The following is a 26,883-nucleotide window of genomic DNA, read 5'->3' as shown; positions in this document are numbered from 1 at the left end:
GCATACTAATTGGCATATTTTCATATGGCTGGGGGCGTAAGGCCTAAAATGTGCAAGAGAACAGTTATTTAAAAAAAAAAAAACAGGCAAGGCAGCGCTTCTAAAACACATCCACACATTGAGCATTGGCGTGCATTCTGGTGTGAACAAGCCTAATGTAGCGTCCACATGACCGTTTTTCGGGATGTAAAAAATATCTTTTTTTTTTTTTTTAATGTAAAAAAAACGATCATGTGTGAGCTCCAGAGCATTTTTCACAACGTAAAAAATGGCCATTTAAACATTTAGAACGTGCACTAAATTTTAACGTCGTAAAAAATGGTTGTGTGGGCTTTAACGACGTGAAAAAAACACGCATGCTCAGAAGCAAGTTATGAGACGGGAGCGCTCGTTCTGGTAAAACTACCGTTCATAATGGAGTAAGCACATTCATCACGCTGTAACAGACAGAAAAGCGCGAATCGTCTTTTACTAACACGGAATCAACTAAAGCAGCCCAAAGGGAGGCACCATTCAAATGGAACTTCCCCTTTATAGTGCCTTTGTACGTGTTGTACGTCACCGCGCTTTGCTAGAACCTTTTTTTTTTTTTTTTTTCCCGATCGTGTGTAGGCAAGGCCGTTTTAACAATAATCGGGTTGGAAAAAACGTTGTTTTTTTTCTAGACCATTAAAAATGGTCGTGTGTACGCGGCATTAGGGAAAATTCCATTGGGCATTTTATAATCCCTAGACAGAACTGGGGGAAACATTTTATTTTCTTGTCTTCTATTGAGATATGTGCTGAACCCTTTTTAGTGGCTAGTTATTAAAAAGACAAAGTACTGTGTTGACCATAAAATACCTTTTTATTGCAACTGTGAAAACGCAGTAAAATATCCATTTAAGAGGTTTTGTGAGCCTGGGAAATTGCTTTGGAGATGCAGCACTTTATACTTGTGGGATCAACCAGCCTAGACCGTGATATGCTTTAAAGAGGAACTCCAGGCAGAATGCTACATTTACAGTTGGAATAGACCGATGTTAACCGGTAACGGCACTGTCTCTGTTGGAGTTGAAACAGTTGACCAATTGGACAATAAAGGAGCCTCAGCACACAAAGTCATCAGTCACATTCCGTTTCTCCTCCTGCCTGCTTGTTCCCTATCTGCAGTGACTTACTTAAAGTGGGGCGTTGTGTATGTGCTCCTTTTCTCAGATAGGTAACAGTGCCACAGTTTTTTTAGCTGCCTCCTAAATTTGTGGTCAATGGGAGAAAGAATGCGCCTTACATTGGTGGTCAGTTGGTGAAGAATGCCCTTTACATTGGTGGTCAGTTGGTGAAGAATGCCCCTTTAATTGGTGGTCAGTTGGTGAAGAATGCCCCTTGATTGGTGGTCAGTTGGTGAAGAATGCCCCTTGATTGGTGGTCAGTTGGTGAAGAATGCCCCTTGATTGGTGGTCAGTTGGTGAAGAATGCCCCTTGATTGGTGGTCAGTTGGTGAAGAATGCCCCTTACTTGGTGGTCAGTTGGTGAAGAATGCCCCTTACATTGGTGATCAGTGAGAAGAATGCCCCTTACATTGGTGGTCAGTTGGTGAAGAATGCCCCTTAATTGGTGGTCAGTTGGTGAAGAATGCCCCTTACTTGGTGGTCAGTTGGTGAAGAATGCCCCTTACATTGGTGATCAGTGAGAAGAATGCCCCTTACATTGGTGGTCAGTTGGTGAAGAATGCCCCTTACTTGGTGGTCAGTTGGTGAAGAATGCCCCTTACATTGGTGATCAGTGAGAAGAATGCCCCTTACATTGGTGGTCAGTTGGTGAAGAATGCCTCATAAGTGCCTCCTCATCAGTGCCCATCAGTACTGCATATTAGTGCCACCTATCAGTCCCCATCAGTGCTGCATATTAGTTCCACCTATCAGTGCTGCATTTTAGTGCCACCTATCGGTGCCCATAAGTACTGCATATCAGTGCTGCATATTAGTGCCCATCAGTGCTGCATATTAGTGCCACTTATCAGTGCCCATCAGTGCTGCATATTAGTGCCCCCTCATCAGTGCAGCCTCATCTGTACACTTCAGTGCCTCCTCATCAGTGCCCATCAGTGCCACCTGATCAGCGAAGGAGAAAACGTACTTGTTTACAAAATCTTATAACGGAAACTAACTTTTTTTCATTTGTTTGGCAAAAAATAAAAAAAAACAGTGGTAATTAAATACCACTAAAAGAAAGCTCTGTCTCCAAAAAATGGTAAAAATGTTTTTTGGGTACAGTGTAGCATGAACGCGCAATTGTCATTCAAAGCGCGACAGCGCTGAAAATTGGCCTGGGGTGGGAGGGGAAGTGCCCCGGTTGGAAAGTTTTTTTAAAAGAAGTCAATGGGAGTCACAAGGAAATCACAAAGAAAAGGCGCAGGAACCTTTTTCAAAGTGGCTGCGACTTCAGTTGCAATGATTTGAACGGTTCCATTGCCGGCAATGGGGTGCGACTTGTCATGCGATTTTTTTGGACTGTCACATCGCATGACAAATCGCACTGGTGGGAACCGGGGGTAAGCCTTTTTTTTGCTTGGAGGGATAAACATCTTACGAGATGCTTTCATGATGTTTTGTAATCCAGATGGGTGTATTCTCCTGTGGGGTTAGGGGAGGTTCGGAGGATTGTACAGCGCAGCTCAGATAACTGCTGGTATTTCTGAAGCTTCTAATCGCAGCAGTGATTCAGTCTCCCGGGGAAAGGTTACTACAGGACATTGCTCTCAACCTATTTTTCCGTACTTCTGCTTTGGTTACCAGGATGCTGAACACACAGAAGCCCGAGCTTCTTAACGGTCTGCAGAATTGTTACACATTACGTGATGCAATTTTAAAATATTTCCACTATCGTGGATAGTAACCATACTTTATACAGTCATATAAAAGTGTGAACGCTTGTGGGTGACGGCATGCTCTATTACAGTGTTTGTTGACCGAAAAAAATAATAATCAGATTCTTGTCCCTTAAAGCAGATTACACAGTGCTTGTGCGGTGTGATCTCCCCCCCCCCCCCCCTCACTTCCTGTATGTCCTCTCTATACTGACCACAATAACCTGGGCTGCTCAGCCCTGACCACTGTGGTCAGAGTACGTCCCTCCATCAGACGTAGCTCTCCTCTCTCACCCCTCTCCTTCCTGCCTGACAGCGCCTTCTCTGTGTCTCTGTCTCTGCCCCGCCCCCAGCCGCTACTATTATAAAATAAAAACCCTAAAATTGTTACTGCCAGCCCCTCTCTTAGAGGCTGGCATACCACACTATGCAAAAATGAGCGTTCTAAATACCTCTTTAGAGCAGTCTTCAGGCCGGTCACATGACTTGCTGCCGCTTTACAGCTCCAAGACATTAGGGTCCCATCAGAGCCCCCCCTTAGATTAGGGTCCATTCAGAGCCCCCCTCCCTTACATCGGGGTCCCCACCAGGCTCTCCCTCCTTACATCAGGGTCCCCACCAGGCTCTCCCTCCTTACATCGGGCTCCCTGAATGGTAGTTTGGAAATGTGGTCACCCTACCTCTGCTGGACTTTTGTTTGGACACAGCTTCCACCGTTCAGGTCCCCTTTAAAGCGGAGGTCAGCCTAAAAAAAAAAAATATTAATAGCCAACAGCTATAAATACTGCAGCTGCTGACTTTTAATATTGGGACACTTACCTGTCCATGGTGCCCGCGATGTTGGCAGCCTGAAGCACATCTATCGCTCGGCTGTCGGCGGCTGCCGCCGCCATCCTCGGCTTCACTTCCTGATTCCGTACTGCGCATGCGCGAGTCGCGCTGCGAGTCGTCACTGGTCCCTGCTGTCTTCTGGGACCTGTGTGTGTCTCCCAGAAGACAGCGGGGAGGACAGAATAGGCAGCGGAAGTGGCATAGGTCACCTCGATTGCCGAGGCGACCTATGCCCGGAAGTGGTAGCAAATACCTGTATTACACAGATATCTGCTCCTTCCTCCTCCCTGAAAGGTGCCAAATGTGACTCTGGAGGTGGGGGGGAGGAGTTCTGTTTTTGGGTCCTTTAGGATGACTTTTGCTCCTTTTATTTTGTTGCTCAGTATACAGTTGGCATGTGTATATAAAAGATTTCCGTTGCACTCTGGGAATATGAAATGTTTTCATTGTGGCATTTGATTAATTCTTGCTTATCCGTGGGTTGTGTATGCTAACAAATGAGGAAGAGGAATTATGCAGATCATTAGTCACATTTTGTTATCGCATTGTGTAAATCCTGTGTGACCTTCTCGGTTGTTTTTTTTCCCTTCTGTATTATTGCTGAGTAGAGCATGCGGCCTTTCATTTTAAACACTTTAGTAATTTTTGATGTTTGAACCTCGTCGTCCATTGAAACCCCAACCCTCTTGTTCCCTCTCTAAAGAGGTCTAGCCACACTCGTGACTTCAAAGGATGAAAACAACTTTTAACTCGTACTGAATGACTACAAAGTGGGCCCCCCCACATACAAGCAAGTCTTGGGTTTCACTTCTTTTATCTACAGCCCCTCTTACTGGTGGAAACTAGAACTGCGCCATTTACATTTACTTACAGCCCAACCTTTTGAAGAGTAAGGGCCACTTAAAGGAACACTAAAGGCAAGATTTTTTTGGGGGTAAAATAACAAACATGTTCTACTTACCTCCACTGTGAAGCTCGTTTTGCACAGAGTGTCCCCTAACCCTGTCTTTCGGGGTCCCTCGGTGGCTGTCTCTGCTCCTCCTCGCAAAAGCTTTCTACCTTCATGCGAGCTCCCTCGCATGGTGGAAAGCTTTTGCGAGCGCGCTCCCGTGATACAGCGGCGGCCATAGCCGCCGACTGTATCACTCGGCCCCGGTGCGCCGCGCCATTGGATGTGATTGACAGCAGCGCCAGCCAATTTCTGCGCTGCTATTAATCCGTCCAACCTAGCCAATCAATATGCAGAAAAAGAGTCGCCCTTGGGACTTTAAATGAGGTGGTCACAGTTTGCCACTGAGTAACAAAAATAGTAACAGTATACACATCTCTTTATCTATTTTAGATGCATTCCATCTGCATCCACCCCTAATGAGCGAGCAATGATCTTGCGAAACGTGCGTCGGGTTCTCTAATGCGTGCATTTGTATATACTGCATTGTATAACGTTTGTATCAATTTTAATTACTTTTTATTATGTGCAAATCCATTGGCTGAGCTACCATGCTGTACTATTCATGTATGTACATCTATTTTATTAAAAAATCTATACTGTTACTATTTTTGTTACTCAGTGGCAAACTGTGACCACCTCATTTAAAGTCCCAAGGGCGACTCTTTTTCTGCATATGCATATGCAGGGATGGAGGTGTATCACCGGTGACTGCAGACCTTTTATCTTTATTTCAACATAGCCAATCAACGGCCAGGCTGGGAACCGAACAGGATGACAAGGACGCGCCCGGGACTTTTGAGGGGTGAGGTAAGTAAAACGGGGGCTGGGGGGCGGTGCTGTCAAATGTTTTTTCACCTTAATGCATAGGATGCATGAAGGTAAAAAAACATTTACCTTTACAACCCCTTTAAAGGAGAAGAACAGGAGAACCTTGGATTGCGAGCATAATTCGTTCCAGATACATGCTTGTAATTCAAAGCAAATTTCCCCATAAGAAATAATGAAAACCTCAAATGATTCGTTCCACAACCATACGTCCTTCAGGTTATAGTCCATATAAAAAGATTATAGCAATGTGATAGGTTGTGTAACCATAAAATGTCCATCCACAAATGGAAGCCTCCACAAGGAGATTAGAAGCAAAATCCAGCAGGAGCTCCAGAGTATAAAAGAGAAGAGAGGCGCCTCTAAGTGTAGCATTAACCACTTCCATACAGGGCACTTATACACCTTCCCGCCCAGACCAATTTTTAGCTTTCAGCGCTGTTGCACTTTACATTACAATTGCGCGGTCATGCTACACTGTACCCAAACTAAATTTGTATCATTTTGTACCCACAAATAGAGCTTTCTTTTGGTGGTATTTGATCACCTCTGGGATTTTTATTTTCTGCAAAAAAAAAAAAAAAAATGACCGAATTTTTTTTAAAAAAAAAAAATTTTTTTGTTTCCGTTATAAAACATTGTAAATAAGTATGTTTTCTCCTTCACTAATGGGCACTAATGGTACTGCACTGACTGGCACTGATAAGGTGGCACTGATGGGCACTGATGAGGTGGCACTGATGAGGTGGCACTGATGTGGTGGCATTGATGATGGGCACCAATATGCGGCACTGATGGGCGGCACGGATGGGCAGGGATAGGCGGCACGGATGGGCAGGAATAGGCGGCACGGATGGCCACGGATAGGCGGCACGGATGGCCACTGATAGGCGGCATGGATGGGCACTGATAGGCGGCATGGATGGGCACTGATAGGCGGCATAGATGGGCACTAACTAATGTGTTGTACTAATGGATGCCAATCAGTGCCAAACAATGCCTGCCAATCAGTGATGCCCATTGTGGGAACTGATTGGCATCCATTGTGGCACTGATTGGCATCCATTATGTGTCATCCCTGGTGGTCTAGGGTGGCATACCTTTGATTTAAATCCCTGGTGATCTAGTGGAATCCCTGGTGGTCCAGTGGGCGTCCCTGGTGGTCCAGTGGGCATCCTCAGGGGGGGCTGTGCTGATAATCGATCAGCACAAACCCCCCCTGTCAGAGGAGCAGCCGATCGGCTCTCCTCTAACCGATTACCGGCTTTTGCTGTTTACATCGTGATCAGCCGTGATTGGACACGGCTGATCACGTGGTAAAGTGTCTCCGTGAGAGACACTTTACCTAGATCGGTGTTGCGGGGTGTCAGACTGACACCCTGCAACAACGATCGCCGCGATGCGCGCCCCCGGCGCGCAGCGGTTCAAAATCCTGAGGACGTCATATGACGTCCAGTCAGGATTCTACAACCACTTTGCCGCCGTCAATCTGTCATTGGCGGGCGGCAAGTGGTTAAATGTTGTACCTTCAGTAAATGTGTATATACTCGAGTATAAACATTCTTCCCACTGATCACCAATGTAAGGAACATTCTTCCCACTGATCACCAATGTAAGGAACATTCTTCCCACTGATCACCAATGTAAGGGACATTCTTCTCACTGATCACCAATGTAAGGGACATTCTTCCCACTGATCACCAATGTAAGGAGCATTCTTCCCACTGATCACCAATGTAAGGAGCATTCTTCCCACTGATCACCAATGTAAGGAGCATTCTTCCCACTGATCACCAATGTAAGGGACATTCTTTTCACTGATCACCAATGTAAGGGACATTCTTTTCACTGATCACCAATGTAAGGGGTATTCTTCCCACTGATCACCAATGTAAGGAACATTCTTCTCACTGATCACCAATGTAAGGGACATTCTTCTCACTGATCACCAATGTAAGGAACATTCTTCCCACTGATCACCAATGTAAGGAGCATTCATCCCACTGATCACCAATGTAAGGGACATTCTTCCCACTGATCACCAATGTAAGGGACAATCTTCCCACTGATCACCAATGTAAGGAACATTCTTCCCACTGATCACCAATGTAAGGAGCATTCTTCCCACTGACCTCCAACGTAAGGAGCATTCTTCCCACTGATTACCAATGTAAGGAACATTCTTCTCACTGATCACCAATGTAAGGAACATTCTTCCCACGGATCACCAATGTAAGGAACATTCTTCCCACTGATCACCAATGTAAGGAACATTCTTCCCACTGATCACCAATGTAAGGGACATTCTTGCCACTGATCACCAATGTAAGGAACATTCTTCTCACTGATCACCAATGTAAGGAACATTCTTCCCACTGATAACCAATGTAAGGAGCATTCTTCTCACTGATCACCAATGTAAGGTGCATTCTTCCCACTGATCACCATTGTAAGGGACATTCTTCTCACTGATCACCAATGTAAGGACATTCTTCCCACTGATCACCAATGTAAGGGACATTCTTCTCACTGATCACCAATGTAAGGAACATTCTTCCCACTGATCACCAATGTAAGGGACATTCTTCCCACTGATCACCAATGTAAGGACATTCTTCCCACTGATCACCAATGTAAGGAACATTCTTCCCACTGATCACCAATGTAAGGAACATTCTTCCCACTGATCACCAATGTAAGGAGCATTCTTCCCACTGATCACCAATGTAAGGAACATTCTTCCCACTGATCACCAATGTAAGGGACATTCTTCTCACTGATCACCAATGTAAGGAACATTCTTCCCACTGATCACCAATGTAAGGAACATTCTTCTCACTGATCACCAATGTAAGGGACATTCTTCCCACTGATCACCAATGTAAGGGACATTCTTCTCACTGATCACCAATGTAAGGAACATTCTTCCCACTGATCACCAATGTAAGGGACATTCTTCCCACTGATCACCAATGTAAGGACATTCTTCCCACTGATCACCAATGTAAGGAACATTCTTCCCACTGATCACCAATGTAAGGGACATTCTTCCCACTGATCACCAATGTAAGGAACATTCTTCCCACTGATCACCAATGTAAGGGACATTCTTCCCACTGATCACCAATGTAAGGAACATTCTTCCCACTGATCACCAATGTAAGGAACATTCTTCCCACCGATCACCAATGTAAGGACATTCTTCTCACTGATCACCAATGTAAGAGGACACGTCTCCTTTAAAGCGGATGTCCGCTGAAAAAAAAAATGTTAAAAGCCAGCAGCTACAAATACTGCAGCTGATGACTTTTAATATTAGGACACTTGCCTGTCCTGGAGTCCAGCGCTGTCCTCGTTGAGGGAACCAGAAAGTGAAGCGCTCCGGCTTCACTGCCCGGTTCCCTACGGCGCATGCGCGAGTGACGTCATGCCCGCAGTCTGCCCGAGACTGTGTGGCCGGAAGTGGGTGCATATAACTGTCTTTGCACAGGTATCTGCACCCCCCTCCCCCTGAAAGGTGTCAAATGTGACACCAGAGGTGGGGGAGGGTTCCGATCAGCGGGAGTTCCACTTTAGGGCGGAGCTCCGCTTTAACAGCCACTACATTTCTCACTCTCTGCAGGTATTTTCTGGCTCTTATTATTGATTATTATCATTGTGAATCATGTTGTCATATAGAACAGCCTTGGGCATTGAATGCACATTCCTGTTCTAGTAATAGGCAACCTATATAGATGTAATTACTTTATCCAAAGTTCCTCCCAAGGAGAATGTCTGACTGTTGAATAGACGTCATGCTCACCCATAAATAGACCTCAGTAGGTGATTGGGTGATGCTTTCCTCCCGGCATTGTGAGGTGAGTGGGGGACATTTTCAAGGTCTTCTTCACACGGCACAGAAGACGGCTGGATTTTGGTGCCCAGGCGTGACAGGGGTTGCATAAAGGGGGTGCACCATAGTGGGGGTGATCTGACTAGGCACGTGCACTGGAAATAGTGGCCAATGCATGTGGTGTGAATGAGCCTTTATGGGGGCCGTACACTGAGAACGATCGACGTCCGGTTCAACAAAATGATCAAATTGGGTTCTGACTGGGCGAGACCAAAATAATATGGCCGAGCGATGAGGGACACATAGGGACAAGTCGATTAATCATGAAGCATCGATCAATGGCGTCACTCGTTGCTCGTTATTGTCTCAATCCTTTCATGTGTGGATCAGTCTTTTTGTCGAATCGGATATCGATCGCTCCGTTTTATCTATGAACGGCAATCATTAGGTGTTCTTTAGGTTTGTCCTAGAGCTGTGGTCTCCAAACTGCAGCCCAGGGGGCCTTTGCTTGCTTTTATCCGGCCCTTGGGCACTATTTAATCCACTGATACCTGCAATGGGGCATAATTCCTCCCACTGACACCAAAGATGGGGCACAATTCCTCCCACTGACACCATTGATGGGGCACAATTCCTCCCAACTGACACCATTGATGGGGGCACAATTCCTCCCAACTGACACCATTGATGGGGCACAATTCCTCCCAACTGACACCATTGATGGGGCACAATTCCTCCCAACTGACACCATTGATGGGGCACAATTCCTCCCAACTGACACCATTGATGGGGCACAATTCCTCCCAACTGACACCATTGATGGGGCACAATTCCTCCCAACTGACACCATTGATGGGGGCACAATTCCTCCCAACTGACACCAATGATGGGGGCACAATTCCTCCCAACTGACACCAATGATGGGGCACTATTCCTCCCACTAATACCAATGAAGGTGCACTATTCCTCCCACTGACACCAATGATTGGACACTATTCCTTCCACTGACACCAATGATTGGACACTATTCCTTCCACTGACACCAATGATGGGACACTATTCCTCCCACTGACACCAATGATGGGACACTATTCCTCCCACTGACACCAATGATGGGACACTATTCCTCCCACTAACACCAATGATGGGACACTATTCCTTCCACTGACACCAATGATGGGGGAATTTTCTTCCCACTAACACCAATGATGGGACACTATTCCTCCCACTGATGCCAATGATGGGACACTATTCCTCCCACTGATACCAATGATGGGGCACAATTCCTTGCGCTTATACCAAATGATGGGACACCATTCCTCCCACTGATGCCAATGATGGGCACTATTCCTCCTACTGTTACCAACCAATGATGGGGCACAATTCCTCCCACTGATACCAATGATGGGGCACAATTCCTCCCACTGATACCAATGATGGGGCACTATTCCTCCTACTGTTACCAACCAATGATGGGGCACAATTCCTCGCGCTGATACCAATGATGGGGAACTGTTTCTCCCACTGAAACAAAAGATGGGGCATTATTTTTCCCCCACAGATGTAGGCACCTTTTATACTCCCAATGGCCACAGTCCGGCCCCACTATAGTCTGAAGTACAGAAAGCTGGCCCCTGTGTTTAGAAAGTTTGGAGACCCCTGTCCTAGGGTGACGACGCCCACACAGTTTACTGTATCTATGAAGTACACGGAGTGAGCGTTGTCACCCTAGGATAGGAAGTGTGTTACTGGCAGGATCGCCAAGAGAAGAAAAAGAAAGCTAATGCAGCCGCCGTATCTAACAAGCGGTAAGCTGCAATGAATTCCTATTTTTTGGTGTAGATTCTGTCTGATTATTATTGTCTGGTGTCCCAGTTCTATTTTCTAGCGCAGTGGATCTTTCATCAAACTCTAGTAATGTGAAGTGATGAGGCCGTTTTGCTTGTCTGATTCGATTTGCAGGACGTTGTCCTTTGTTGCAGCGCTCTGACGATGCCCGCTCATGTGTCACCCTATCGGGGGTGGCAGTGATCTCCTCCTCTATTTGGGATAGAAGTACAAAGAGAATGCCAGGCCAATGTTACATTTTCACATGGCAATCCTTCCTCCAGAAGCTCTCTGCTCTGCTTTTGTCTGCTTTTCGATTTTTGATGCACTTTTTGGGGGGAAAGTAAAATTTGAATTAAGTTTTTGAGGTCCGTGGCAAAAAGTGTCTCCTTTCCGAAAACAGCGTGCAGCTGTGAGCTTGTTATTGATTTTTACAGCCAACGCTCTAGAGCAGGGGTGTCAAACTCCATTTTATCGTGGGCCGCATGGGCATTACATTGCACCACCTTACACCAGATGTTAAGAGCCCCCCCACCATCAGCAGTCAAGAGTCTCCCTGCCGTCTCTTACATCACAGTTCACCCCCCCTACCTTGTGCAGTTGGGGGGTGGAACTGGAAAGCACAACATGCAGGGTCTGGAGGGGGGTTGGAGCCAGCTGAATGGCGATACCAGGAGAGGTTGGAGACCGGGGGGTGCTGTGGCTAGATCTGTAGGAGGCACAGGATCAGTAGAAGGAGTTCTGGCCTGCTGAGATGGGGAGGGGGGGGGGGCAGACGTGAGCCTCTCTACAGCTGCACAGAAAAGGGCAGGATCTGGCAAAGGAGATCTGTCCTTTTCTATGCTGCAGACTGGTGAGACAAGGTGGGGGCAGGAACAAGGAGGCTGTCACAGCTGCAAGGTAGGTGCGAGGGCCAAATGAAATGGTCTGGAGGGCTGAATTTGGCCTCGGGCCTTGTGTTTGACACCTGTGCTCTAGAGGGCTCTAAATACCCCACCCCTCAGCTGCACCAGTGCTCGCCATGGTTCCTTTAGGGAACCCAGACTGCACTATATTGGGGAGTATCTGTTCCCTGATCCCCCCCCCCAATAGCAATGAATGAACCCAGAAGCAACGTGACTTCCAGGTTCACAGCTGTCATACCCCAGTTACTGTAGCACAGAAGGCAGCTAATCAAACTTGATCTGTGCTTGATTATCTGCATTGGAGGGCCGGGGAGATATTGGGGGGGTCTAACAGTATAAATACAAGTTTTAACTTGTAAACAAAAAGTTCCAGAAAAGACTTGATCTCCAAGTAGTTAATCACCGCCTAAAAAAATACAAATTTCTTCATCTTCCTGCAGCTAATAAATGATCAGCTGTTGTTTTTGGCTGGTCATCTGGTTTCTCGTTGTTCTGGGTCATTCCATGCCATTGCTCTTTGCCTGTGACTTTTGATGTGATTTTTCATTGAGTGATGACTTTATATTGTGTGTATTTCTAGGTGGAGATGTCCCTTTTGCAGCAATGCTACAAGGACCTGTCCTCACAGATAAACCTCATCTTGCTGGAGAGACTGTGGTATGTCATGCTGGAACAGTTTCTCATGAAGTACGTATGGAGCGCCTCCGGCCTTGTCATGGTAGCCGTTCCCATTATCACCGCTACGGGATACTCGGAAAGTGGTAAGGATGTGGTTGCTGGGTGTGAGCATTAAACTTGTTTTCTTACAAAAAAATAAATTAAAAAATTAGGCATATTTACATTTACAGTGGCCAAAAAAGAATCTCCCCCTTGCAGTATCACTTTTTGTTGTTTTGCATCCTGAAATGAAGACAGGCACAGTTTTTGTTTTTTCCAACTGTATTTACTTAGTGCAACTTATAATATCCAAATGAAAGATATAACACAGCGCAGTGGCGGCTGGTGCTCAAAATTTTTGGGGGGGTGCAAAACGAAAATTGCAGCCTCACTGTACCTATCAATTGTCACCACTGTGCCATGCCATCAAATGCAGTCACTGTGCCATCAAAACGCAGCCACTGTGCCATGCCATCAAAACACAGCCACTGTGCCATCAAAGCGCAGCCACTGTGCCATGCCATCAAAGCGCAGCCACTGTGCCATGCCATCAAAACGCAGCCACTGTGCCATGCCATCAAAACGCAGCCACCGTGCCATCAAAACGCAGCCACTGTCCCATGCCATCAAAACGCAGCCACTGTGCCATGCCATCAAAACACAGCCACTGCGCCATCAATTGTCACCACTATGCCATCAAACACAGCCACTGTGCCCCCAATTGTTGCCACTGTGCCCCCAATTGTTGCCACTGTGCCCCCAATTGTTGCCACTGTGCCCCCAATTGTAGCCACTGTGCCCCCAATTGTAGCCACTGTGCCCCCACTTGTAGCCACTGTGCCCCCACTTGTAGCCACTGTGCCCCCACTTGTAGCCACTCTGCCCCCACTTGTAGCCACTCTGCCCCCACTTGTAGCCACCGTGCCCAGTACCCCCCCCTGGCACTTACCTTTATGGCTTCTACGTCCCTCGATGTCCCTCGTCCCGCCCTCGATGACGCTTCAGCCAATCAGGTTACCTGATTGGCTGAGACGCCTGTCAGTCTTATCCTCCGACGCACGGCCGGTACGTCCCGAGGATGAGCTTCAGGAAGCCGACTACAGCCTCAGGGCTGTACTCGGCCGCTGGCCCTGATAGGCACTTCCACACAGCCAGTCAGCTGCCGCTATTCAGCTGACCGGCGCTCAATGTCCGGTCAGCTGAATAGTGGGCGGCAGCGGCGAAAATATACAGATTCATACAGTGTATGAATCTGTATAATTTACTGGCTGTGAGCGAGCCAGAGGGGACGGCGCTCCTGCGTCCCTATGGACGCACCGCTACTGACACAGCGGTTCTCAACCCGGGGGTCGCGACCCCCCCGGGGGGGTCATTTGGCAATTTGCCGGGGGTCGCGAATGCTAGTCCAAACTGTAACGCTGGCCGAGACGGACCCGAAATTACTGTTTACGTCTGAGTCTGTCCGTCTCAGCCAGCAAGGCGTCACTTCCGGGAGAGGAGAACCGTGCGTAAGTGTCGTTCCGTCGCCGCCATCATGGTACTCTCGTCCGCAGTAAGGCTGCAGTTAGAAGTCAGCAAGCGGACATCTTTTTACACTCACCAAAGACTTGCAGTTTACATGTATTTTTACCAGTAAACTGAGCTTATATACGCGGCGTATCTGGAGATGCGTCGGCGCAAGTGCTTTGTGAATCCCGGCCAATATCTGTCCCGATCATTTTTGTTGTGTCCAGGGAACTCCCAAACCTTTCAGCTGTCTCAATAAAACATTACGGGCTAGATTCACGTAGAGTTACGCCGTCGTAACTCTGAATCTACGCCGTCGTAAATGTAAGCGTATTCTGGAAACCAGATACGCTTAAATTAGGCTAAGATACGAGCGGCGTAAGTCTCCTATGCCGTCGTATCTTAGGGTGCATATTTACGCTGGCCGATAGGTGGCGCTTCCGTCGATTTACGCAATGAATATGCTAATTGGGTAGATACGCCGATTCACAAACGTACGTACGCCCGGCGCAATTTTTTTACGTCGTTTACGTTAGGCTTTTTCGGCGTAAGGTTGCTCCTGCTATTATGAGGCGTACGCAATGTTAAGTATGAACGTCGTTCCCGCGTCGAATTTTGAAAATTTTACATTCGTTCGCGAATAGGGCTTTGCGTAAATTACGTCCACGTCGAAAGCATTGACGATTTGTGGCGGAATTTCGAGCATGCGCACTGGGATTCTTTCACGAACGGCGCATGCGTCGTTCGTTAAAGACGCCATTTATGTGGGGTCATGTTTTATTTACAAAAAAAACACGCCAACCTCTTCTCAATTTGAATTTGTCGCGCTTACGCCGGCTGATTTACGCTACGCCGCCGCAACTTACGGAGCAAGTGCTTTGTGAATACTGCACTTGCCCGTCTAAGTTGCGGAGGCGTAGCATAAATAGGATACGCTACGCCCGCACAAAATTACGTCCCCCTACCTGAATCTAGCCCTACATTTATTTGGGTACAGTATTGCATAATGGAGTAATTGTCAGTCAAGGTATCGCAGCACTGAAGTAGTTAACCCTTGTACAGGCCCACAGTCAAAATTGATGCGCAAACTATTTTGCATCATTTGCAAAAATGGGACAGTATGTGGCCACACTTAGATGAAGGATATATTGGATTCTCCGAGTAGATATCTACTCCATGCAGTATGTTTTGGTGATCTCTGTCCACATGAGGTATAGATAGAAAAAAAGCACAGCGGCAGATATTTTTCATGTTTTGAATATTTGACCAGCTGAGACATGCTTGGGTGTTCCTCAAGGGGACCGTACACTGAAAAGGAGCGAAGGGAAGGTGGGTCAGAGTTTGTTTTCCCGTTATGACATGTTCCTGCATTCTAGAAGGGTGATAATAGAACTTGTACTCAAATGTTAAAGCCAAACTCCAGAGTGGGCATATATGTGGCTGGAAGGTAGGTGGGCCTTAACCACTTCGTTACTGAGCCTGTTTTTCAGATTCAGTGTTTACGAGACTAAAACAGTTTTTTTTTGCTAGAATATTACTTAAAACCCCCAAACATTATATATATATTTTTTTCTAACACCCTAGAGAATAAAATGTCAGTCATTGCAATACTTTTTGTCACACCGTATTTGCGCAGCGGTCTTACAAGCGCACTTTTTTTGGAAAAAAATTCACTTTTTTAAATTAAAAAATAAGACAACAATAAATTTGGCCCAATTTTTTTATATATTGTGAAAGATAATGTTACGCCGAGTAAAATGATACCCAACATGTGACGCTTAAAAATTGAGCCCGCTCGTGGCATGGCGTCAAACTTTTACCCTTAAAAATCTTGATAGGCGACGTTTAAAAAATTCTATAGGTTGCATTTTTTGAGTTACAGAGGAGGTCTAGGGCTAAAATTATTGCTCTCGCTCCAACGATCGCGGCGATACCTCACTTGTGTGGTTTGAATACCGTTTTCATATGTCGGCGCTACTCGCGTAAACGTTCGCTTCTACACGCGAGCTCGTCGGGACGGGGCGCTATTTTACAATTTTTAACACTGAAATAAAAAAAAATAAAAAAATTATCACTTTTATTCCTATTACAAGGAATGTAAACATCCCTTGTAATAGAAAAAATCATGACAGGTCCTCTTAAATATGAGATCTGGGGTCAAAAAGACCTCAGATCTCATATTTGGGCTTAAATGCAAAAAAAAATAAAAAAATTATCACTTTTATTCCTATTACAAGGAATGTAAACATCCCTTGTAATAGAAAAAATCATGACAGGTCCTCTTAAATATGAGATCTGGGGTCAAAAAGACCTCAGATCTCATATTTGGGCTTAAATGCAAAAAAAAATAAAAAATTTGGGAAATGTCATTTTTTCAAATGACAAAAAAAAAAAATGTCTCTTTAAGAGGCTGGGCGGGACTGACGTTTTGACATCACTTCCGCCCAGCAGAGCTATGGGGGACGGGCGAAGGAGATTTTTCCTTCAGTCTCGTCCCCGCTCAGCTGCCGGATGGTCGCGATCCCCTCTGCCGCTACCGACGGCTCCGGTAAGCGGCGGAGGGCGCGGGACAGCGGCGGGAGGGGGGGCCCCTCTCCCGCCACCGATAACGGCGATCTCGCGGCGAATCCGCCGCGGAGACCGCCGTTATCGTGTACAGGACCGTCGGCACTAAAGATGGATACCTCAGTTGTGGCAGCAGCTGCTGCCGTTACTGAGATAGGTTGTAAAGGTTTGTTTTTTATTTTCTAAATAGGTTCCTATAAGCTCGTGCATTGTTGGTTCACTTACCTTTTCCTTTCCTTCTACTTTTTTTTTTTCTTTGTCTGAATTTCTTACTTCCTGTTTTTCCTCAGTAAGCTTTCCCCCATCATCCGAGCCGTTCTGGCTGGGGGTTAGTCAGCGTGCTCGCCCCCTCCCTTGGGACTACATCCCTGCGGGGAGACGCTGTGAACACTGTGTCATTTTATGTTTGTTTTTTTGCTCATAGTTCCACAATAACCTAAAAATACAAACGATGGCCGTGTTTGATTTGTGACATCTTGCTGTGATCTATACTTCAGATTCGGAGGAAGTGAAAAGGACCGCTATGGAGATGAAGGAAGAGGAATTGGTGAGTGAACGAGCTGAAGCTTTCACCACCGCGAGGAACCTTCTGACAGCCGCTGCCGACGCTACTGAAAGAGTCATGTCCTCTTATAAAGAGGTGAGGAAGAGAGAGCTCTGGACTGGTTCATGAAATATATATATCTATGTACATACACACACTATGGCCCAGATTCAGAAAGAAGTTACGCTGGCGTATCTATTTATACGCTGCGTAACTCTTAGGATGCTCCGGCGTATTTTTTTTCTGTATTCAGAAAACAAGAAATGCTGGAATTTTGCTAAGCCTCTTACGCCGTCGTATCTTAGTTGCATATTTATGCTGGCTGCTAGGTGGCGCTTCCGTATATTTACGCATCGAATATGCAAATTAGGTAGATACGCCGGTTCAGAAACATACATCCGCCCGGCGCATTTTTTTTTTTTTTTTCTGAAATTAATAATAAATGTTTATCGGACCAAAATTATTCAGTACAAATTATACAGTAAAGAATTACAGTCGGCGCATTTTTTTATGTTGTTTACGTAAGGCTTTTTCCGGTGTAAAGTTACCCCTGCTATATGAGGCGTATCCAATGTTAAGTATGGACGTCGGGCCAGTGTCGAATTTTTTGTCGATTACGTGGTTTGCGTAAGTCGTTCGCGAATAGGGCTTTGCGTAAGTTACGTTCACGTCGATAGCATTGACTATTTGCGTCGTAATTAGGAGCATGCGCACTGGGATACGTTCACGGACGGCTCATGCGCCGTTCGTTAGAAACGTCAGTTACGTGGGGTCACACATAATTTAAATAAAACACGCCCACATCTTCAACATTTGAATTAGGCGGGTTTACGCCGGCCCTTATACGCTACGCCGCCGTAACTTCGGCCGCAGAATCTTTCTGAATACCATACGCGGCTCACAAAGTTACAGCGGCTCACCAAGTTACAGCGGCGTAGCGTATAGGAGATACGCTACGCCCGCCTAAAGATACACAATTGTATTTTAATCTGGGCCTATATTACCAAAAGTAATGGGACACCTGCCTTTACACGCACATGAACTTTTTTTTTTTTCTGTATTGGTTTTCAATATAAAGATTTGACAGGCATTTTGCAAAAGGTACATCTTGTATACAGTGAGCATTATATAACCAGTAGCCAAACATGGCCAACTTATAACTAGAACTGCACAATTAATTGTTAAAAAAAATTGTGATCTCGATTCAACCCCTTGACGATCGCCAATGCAGAGTTTGTTGATTTTTTCATATAACAAGTGGAGAGACTTATCTGCTCACTCAGCTGTCAAAATAAAATATCCGGGCAGTCTGCCAAGTTTTTAACAGGAAACATTGTAACTAATGCTTCCTTCTTAGATCAAAGGGATAAACTTGTGTGTGTGTGTGTAAAGAAAAAAATCCAGGCAGTCTGCCAAGTTTTTAACAGGAAACATTGTAACTAATGCTTCCTTCTTAGATCAAAGGGATAAACTTGTGTGTGTAAAGAAAAAAAATCCAGGCAGTCTGCCAAGTTTTTAACAGGAAACATTGTAACTAATGCTTCCTTCTTAGATCAAAGGGATAAACTTGTGTGTGTAAAGAAAAAAAATCCAGGCAGTCTGCCAAGTTTTTAACAGGAAACACTGTAACTAATACTTCCTTCTTTTTTAACAGAAAGGTTTTTATTAACAAATCAGCATTACAATATAGTTCACAATCGACATTCAGGTTGTGTAATTACAGTGTCAGTCTGAGATCTACATTTCCAGGTTGTAACATTTCACAAATCCATAAAGCCTTGTTCCTAACATGTCTCAGTCGGTGAATTTCAAGCAACTTCCTGTCTAATGCCCACCCTCAAGTTCAGAGGAGTATACAGATCGCTTTCCTTATGGGGAACCCCAAGGTACACAAAAAGATTGCGCAAGTAAACTCAGTCCTTATCTGTCAGGATCGGGCGGCTCTCGGCGCAGAGAGAGGGGGCCACTGACCCCCGGGCCGAACAAGGGGGGAATCCATCACTCGGTACCCCCCACCCCGGCCTCTCGCCCGCTTGCGTCCACCCAAGCCGACCAGACCCTGTTGAATTTAGCAGGGCATTGCCTACTCTTTGTAAAGGGGTAGCATCTAATTCACTGCCTTTTTCCAGGAGTTAAGGGTGGGGGGATCAACCGATTTCCAATGCAGCATTATCTCCCTCCTAGCATAAAACAGGGAAAAAGTAATGCAGAGCTTAGCGTATCTGTCCCCCTCCACCTCTCCCAGGTGGCTGAGAAGGAGCACCAAGGGGTCAAAAGGGACCCTGGTGCCCCCTATGTCACTGAGCATGTCCGCCACCCCCTCCCAGTATGTTCTGAGTCTTGGGCAGTCCCAAACCATATGCCAAAATGTCCCCTCCGCGGTCCTACACCTTGGACAGTTCGGGTCTAGATGCGGGTATATTCTGGCCAGTCTGTGGGGAGTGTAGTAGGCCCTGTGTAAGAATTTGAGCTGAATGAACCTATCCTTGGCTGCAATCATGGATGGGATATATGTGGTAATGCATTCCTCCCATTCCTCCTCCCCAAAGTAGGGATGTCCTCTTTCCATTTGAACGGGTGGGTTTATCATCGTGGGCTACCGTTGGGTATAATGCTTTCACACTAGGTCGGTTTGCAGGCGCTATAACACTAAAAATAGCGCCTACAAAGCGCCCCAAAAGAGGTGCTGCTGTCTCGTGTGAAAGCCCAGAGGGTAAAAAAAAGTCCTGACGCCGCCCCAGTGTGAAAGGGGTTTTAGGTCAAACTTCTGTGTGTAAATGCAGGAAGTTTAACCACTTAAAGTTCAAATATTTTTCTGACACTTGTTTCTTAAGTTAGAATCAATATATTTTGCTAGAAAATTACTTGGAACCCCCATTATATATATTTTAGCAGAGACCCTAGGGAATAAAATTGCAATTGCTGCAATATTTTATGTCACACTGTATTTTGCCCAGCGGTCTTTCAAATGCAATTTTTTGGGGAAAAAATACACTTCAATGGAAAAAAAACGGAACAGTAAAGTTAGCCCAATTTTGTTTTAATGTGAAAGATGATATTACGCCGCGAGAGTCGTGAGAGAATCGCGATCTATCTTCTAAGCAAAAAAATCGTGATTCTCATTTTAGCCAGAATCGTGCAGCTCTACTTATAACACATTAGTAACATTAACCTCCAGTTTCCCTAATGGAAGGAAAACCTGGGCTTATCGGGGGTTACAATATGTGGACCACGTAGGACCCAAAACCAGTACATTACAGTGCAACAAACGGTAAAAGACATCCATTCAACATTCACACACACACAAATATGCAGCCACCGTTCAGACCTCAGAGGGGAAGAGGGGACTTCTGAGGTGAAAGTGGGGCTTCTGATGTGATGAGGGACTTCTGATGTGATGAGGGACTTCTGATGTGATGAGGGACTTCTGATGTGATGAGGGACTTCTGAGGTGAAAGGGGGGCTTCTGATTTGATGAGGGACTTCTGATGTGATGAGGGACTTCTGATGTGATGAGGGACTTCTGATGTGATGAGGGACTTCTGATGTGATGAGGGACTTCTGATGTGATGAGGGACTTCTGATGTGATGAGGGACTTCTGATGTGATGAGGGACTTCTGATGTGATGGGCTTCTGAGGTGAAAGGGGGACTTCTGATGTGATGAGGGACTTCTGATGTGATGAGGGGCTTCTGAGGTGAAAGGGGGGCTTCTGATTTGACGAGGAACTTCTAAATTTAATGACGGACTTCTGATGTGAAAGAGGGGATTCTCATGTGATTGGGGGGGGGGGGGGGACTTCTGATTTGATGAGGAGCTTCTGATGTGAAAGAGGGGATTCTCATGTGATGGGGGGGGGGGGGGGCTTCTGATGTGATGAGGGGCTTCTGATGTGAAAGGGGGGACTTTTGATTTGACGAGGGACTTCTGATGTGATGGGGGAGCTTCAGATGTGAAAGAGAAGATGGGGGGGGGGCTTCTGATGTAAAGGGGGGGGGCTTTTGATTTGATGAGTGGCTTTTAATGTAAAAGGGGGATGTCTGATTGGATGAGGGACGTCTTATTTGACGAGGGACTTCAGATTTGATGAGGGACTTCTGATGTGATGGGGGGGGGGTTCTGATGTGAAAGGGGGGACTTCTGATTTGATGAGGGACTTCTGATTTGATGAGGGGACTTCTGATTTGATGAGGGGACTTCTGATTTGATGAGGGGACTTCTGATTTGATGAGGGGACTTCTGATTTGATGAGGGGACTTCTGATTTGATGAGGGGACTTGTGCTGTGTAAAGGGGGACTTGTGCTGTGTAAAGGGGGACGTGTGCTGTGTAAAGGGGGACGTGTGCTGTGTAAAGGGGGACGTGTGCTGTGTAAAGGGGGACGTGTGCTGTGTAAAGGGGGACGTGTGCTGTGTAAAGGGGGACGTGTGCTGTGTAAAGGGGGACGTGTGCTGTGTAAAGGGGGACGTGTGCTGTGTAAAGGGGGACGTGTGCTGTGTAAAGGGGGACTTCTGATTTGATGGGAGAGCTTCTGATGTGAAATTGATATTTTTTCAGCCCATGAATAGTTGTAGAATCTGCAGTGTGGCCCTTATACTGAAAAGATTGGAGACCTCAGTTCTAAGACATGATTAGGATTGCTGTACCCAACAGATTTGGAAGTCCATAGGCTGTTGAGTAAAACTGCTTTTTCTGAATGACAGGTGACGGAGCTGGCCGGCTACACCGCACGGGTACACGACATGTTTGAAGTGTTCGAAGATGTGCAGAATGGAATCTACAAGCGCCCAGGAGAACTGGAAGAAGACAAATCCAAGAAGGGAGATGTCATCCAGCATGGGATCCGCATTGAGGGGCCCCTGGAGATTAAAGGTATACTTCTCATTTATAATATATCCCAAGCTATATGCGAGGATTGAGAGCTGAGCCACTCCCAAGGCCGGTCGCTGTCGTCTGACCTTATGGACGTGGAAGGGAGTGGACATAACGCATGCTTTGTGCTTACTTCCAATAATCTTAATGCTGAATTTTAAGGATTCAGCTGTTTCCTAAAACGTGCCGGATTACCATGTGGTGCACTCATTGGTGCATTTTGGTTTTATGCTGCCCTAGGCAAGACTTAAATTGGGTGCCCCCCATCTAAATTTGTTCCACCCCAGCCACAGTATACTGTTCTTGTCTGCGGCTTCCTTGTCTGACCCTGAGACATGTTTTGTGTTTACGTGCGTGCGGGACTGATGTGCGTTTACCTGTGCAGGACGGAGGCACTTTACTTTTTTTTTATTATTTAATTATCATCTGTGCCCAGTCGTGCCACAAAGGGTTAATCCAGCTCTGAGCAATCCTCCTTTTTTTTTTTTTTTTTTTTGGTGTGAGATAAACGGACAAACAGGAGAAAACTTTTGTCCGTTCTCCCCCCCTTGCTGTGAATGACAGGTTATTTACATATCTCATGCACTAGCCTGAGACGGGCATTATTTTTTGATTTCCACCCCACACTCCTTTTCTGAAGTCATGTGGTTACTTTTCTGGATTTTGACTGGATGTTAGTGATCATAGCAGAATTTAGTGTAAGGAATACACAGGAAAAAATGCATGTTGACAGGGGGGGTGTAGAGGTGGACCTCACATGCCTGACGAAGGGGCCCTACGTGGCTCCGAAACGTTGCACTTTCTTTGTGTTGTGATCATGCAATAAAACATCCGTTTGGACGCTATTTACGTTGTTCAATGGTGTGCTGGCAAATATTTCTACTGTAACGTGTCAACGAAACATCCCAGGAAAAGGGTGATGAGAAAGGCACTTTCACCAAAGTCACACACTGCCTCTTACCGAATTCGAATGATCTCTAAGTTATAGGAGATCAAATACAGCATAAAATTATGATATCCTAGGAAGGATTATCCAGCTCGGGATGCTCAGAATGGTGGATGGTCTCAATCGACGTGCCAACACGGGATGTATATGTAAAGGAAGAAGAGACTCACATAGTGTAAAATCCTCACGTTTAATAAGTAGTAAAAGGAGTTGCACTTACATCAGGTCAATGAATATAAAGCATCCAGTAAAATAAGCCGGCCAGCTCTCAAACAAACAGCCCGTACGTTCCGGGTCAGATCACAATGCGCTGTGACGTCAGAACGTCGCCTCCCTACGTTTCGTCTCGAAGGGGACGTGGTCACGGGATACAGGCGGCGTTCTGAATCACCGCATTTATACACAGGTCATATGGTACAGCCTCGATGTGAGTCACACCCAGCCGTACTTCCGCCATCTTAACTAATAGAAAACATAATATGTGCAGAGAAACTAGACTCTAATTCACCTCCAACAAGTTAAATTGGGAAAGGGCGAAGTCTCCCAACACTTGTAATTATAATCCCACAGCGTCATCGCACCTTACTATGCACGATGTCCACCAAATATATCGTAGAACAGAGAGAATTATTTATATAAGCAAAGGACTGGCAATTACGCCTTAGATATATATATATATATCTATCATTAAAACCTGAATAATCAGCTAAAATTATAATAAAAATTTAGCCTTCCAACACCATGTATGTCAACCCTGGTCCAGCAGAGCCAACACCCATAAAGTTAGTCATCACTAAACACTTGTGTAATTAGATAGAGCTGAAGCAAAGAAAACCCCAGATTCCAATTGCAACAAAAGGGCGCCGATGCTCAGCTATACACCTCCAAAAAGCAAAACTTCATAATGGTCGAGGTATCCAGTGGTCATCAACCACACAGAACCACAACCTAACTTAATTGGTGAAAAATATAAAAAGTTAACATAAAAAAACAGCTAGACGGAACCCACATCGAGCTTGCAACGAGTTATACAGTTATCACATAAATTCACTTCTCAGCCTATGGGTGGCATCAGAAAACCCAATAAAGGGGAAATCCATGAAAATAACAAACAGTACTATAAAAAGCAGAAAAGATAATTTACATAGTCTGACATTTGTGAATTGGCAATAAAACAATTGATGTTGACATCTATATTCAGGCCAAAAGGGTATAACATTTTAATTTATACACCCACGACATTTCTAATTTGGATATGGTTTTTACCAAATGACTCCCCCTCCAATGTGGGCTGAATTTATCGATCCCCAAAAAGATGGTATTCTTAGGGTCTTTATCATGTGTAGTTAAATAATGTTTAGACACTGAATCTTTGGTGTAGCCTAGTCTGATATTAGTAATGTGTTCCTTAAGCGAACCTGCAGGGGGCTTTTGGTCCTGCCTACATATTGCAGGCCACACGGGCACTGGAGCATATATACTACCCCAGTGGTAGAACACGTAATGAAAGGTTTGATGGCATAACTTTTAGACGTACGGGTAGACCCGAACGTAGTAGTTCTTCTAGATCCACATCCATTCAAGGAGTAGACCTGACATCTACCACATTTATAATAACCTGTTAGGCCAGAAAGGAACATTGAATCAATGCTAGGAGGGTTTAAAATATTTGGGGCTAATTTATCCTTTAGAGATGGCGCTCCCCGAAAAACCACCTGGGGCCTATTAGGCAACAAATCCCTGAGAACTTTGTCACTTGTTAGGATGTGCCAATGTTTACTAACTATATGTTTAACATAGGCATGCTGACAAGAATAGTTAGTAATAAAGGGACTCCAGAAGTTATTTACCCCTTTGTCCGTCTTGACGGTCAATAAGTCAGTTCTATCCACATCATGAACCGCAGCTAGAGTGTTAGACAAAAATTCTGTGGAGTAGCCTTTTTCCAAAAAACCTTTTGTGTCAGGACCTCAGCCTGTTCAACAAAATTGTACCAGTTTTACAGGCAGGATAGGGGTGTCGCTATGGGGGCTAAATATGCCCCCAGTTTGGCGAACCTCTTTATGGCCAAGTGGGAGGAGGATGTCGTCTGTGTTGAAGCGAGGCCCCAGATAGTTCTGTGGGCCAGATACATAGACGACATCCTCCTCCTATGGGATGGCACAGAAGGTGATTTATCACTTTTTATGGAGTCCCTAAATGTGAATAATAGGGGGATCCATTTAAGCCGAGAGGCGAGTCAGGAGAACATAAACTTCCTGGATTTGACCATTTCTGTCACCAATGGACGTTTACATCAACGTTTTTCAAGGCTACTGACAGGAATGCGTTCATCCCTAAGGACAGTTGCCATCACGCCTCGTGGCTTAAGTCAGTGCCTAAAAGTCAGTACCTTCGGCTGAAGCGGAATTGTACTGAATTGTACTGAAAACGCGACTTTTGTTGAACAGGCTGAGGTCCTGACACAAAGGTTTTTGGAAAAAGGCTACTCCACAGAATTTTTGTCTAACACTCTAGCTGCGGTTCATGATGTGGATAGAAATGAGTTATTGACCGTCAAGACGGACAAAGGGGTAAATAACAACTTACTAACTATTCTTGTCAGCATGCCAATGTTTAGGCGGGCGTAGCGTATCTCATATACGCTACGCCGCCGTAACTTTGAGAGCCATGTCCTGTATTCAGAAAGAACTTGCGCCTAAAGTTACGGCGGCGTAGCGTATATTGGCCTGCGTAAGCCCGAGTAAATCAAAATAGGCTGGTAGGGGGCGTGTTGTATGCTAATTGGCCATCCGTGAAAATATCCCAGTGCGCATGCTCCAAATTACGCCGCAAATAGTCAATGCTTTAGACGTGAACGTAACTTACGCACAGCCCTATTCGCGTATGACTTACGCAAACGACCTAAACAACGCAAAATTCGACGCTGGCCCGACGTCTATACTTAACATTGGCTACGCCTCATAGAGCAGGGGTAACTTTACGCCGGAAAAAGCCTTACGTAAACGACGTAAAAAATGCGCTGGGCGGACGTATGTTTCTGAATCGGCGTATCTACCTAATTTGCATATTCAACGCGGAAAACAACGGAAGCGCCACCTAGCGGCCAGCGTAAATATGAACCCTAAGATACGACGGCGTAGGAGACTTGCGCCGCTCGTATCTAGGCAACTGTGAGACGTATCTGATTCTATGAATCAGGCGCCGAGTTGCGACGGCCCGCATTCGGAGTTACGTCCGCGTATCTGGAGATACGCCGTCGTAACTTCTTTCTGAATCCGGGCCATAGTTAGTAAACATTGGCACATCCTAACAAGTGACAAAGTTCTCAGGGATTTGTTGCCTAATAGGCCCCAGGTGTTTTTTCAGGGAGCGCCATCTCTAAAGGATAAATTAGCCCCAAATGTTTTAAACCCTCCTAGCATTGATTCAATGTTCCTTTCCGGCCTAACAGGTTATTATAAATGTGGTAGATGTCAGGTCTGCTCCTTGAATGGATGTGGATCTAGAAGAACTACTACGTTCGGTTCTACCCGTACGTCTAAAAGTTATGCCATCAAACCTTTCATTACGTGTTCTACCACTGGGGTAGTATATATGCTCCAGTGCCCGTGCGGCCTGCAATATGTAGGCAGGACCAAACGCTCCCTGCAGGTTCACTTAAACGAACACATTACTAATATCAGACTAGGCTACACCAAACATTCAGTGTCTAAACATTATTTAACTGCACATGATAAAGACCCTAAGAATACCATCTTTTTGGGGATCGAT

General features: G+C 45.6%; 1 protein-coding gene across 1 annotated transcript in view; it reads left to right on the top strand.

Annotated features, from left to right (window-relative positions):
- Positions 1-26,883, top strand: part of ABCD1 (ATP binding cassette subfamily D member 1) — an 88,885-nt gene that overhangs the window by 22,665 nt on the left and 39,337 nt on the right. Inside the window, exons 2-4 of the mRNA XM_040322875.1 lie at positions 12,601-12,781; positions 17,246-17,388; positions 21,995-22,163. Of these exons, the coding sequence (XP_040178809.1) occupies positions 12,601-12,781; positions 17,246-17,388; positions 21,995-22,163 (493 nt within the window). The remainder of the gene's footprint in view (positions 1-12,600; positions 12,782-17,245; positions 17,389-21,994; positions 22,164-26,883) is intronic.

The sequence above is a fragment of the Rana temporaria genome, chromosome 9, assembly GCF_905171775.1.
Source record: "Rana temporaria chromosome 9, aRanTem1.1, whole genome shotgun sequence".
NCBI classification, from domain to species: Eukaryota; Metazoa; Chordata; class Amphibia; order Anura; family Ranidae; genus Rana; species Rana temporaria.
Note: the sequence above shows the minus strand (reverse complement) of the source record. Positions and strands in the feature narration are given on the sequence as shown.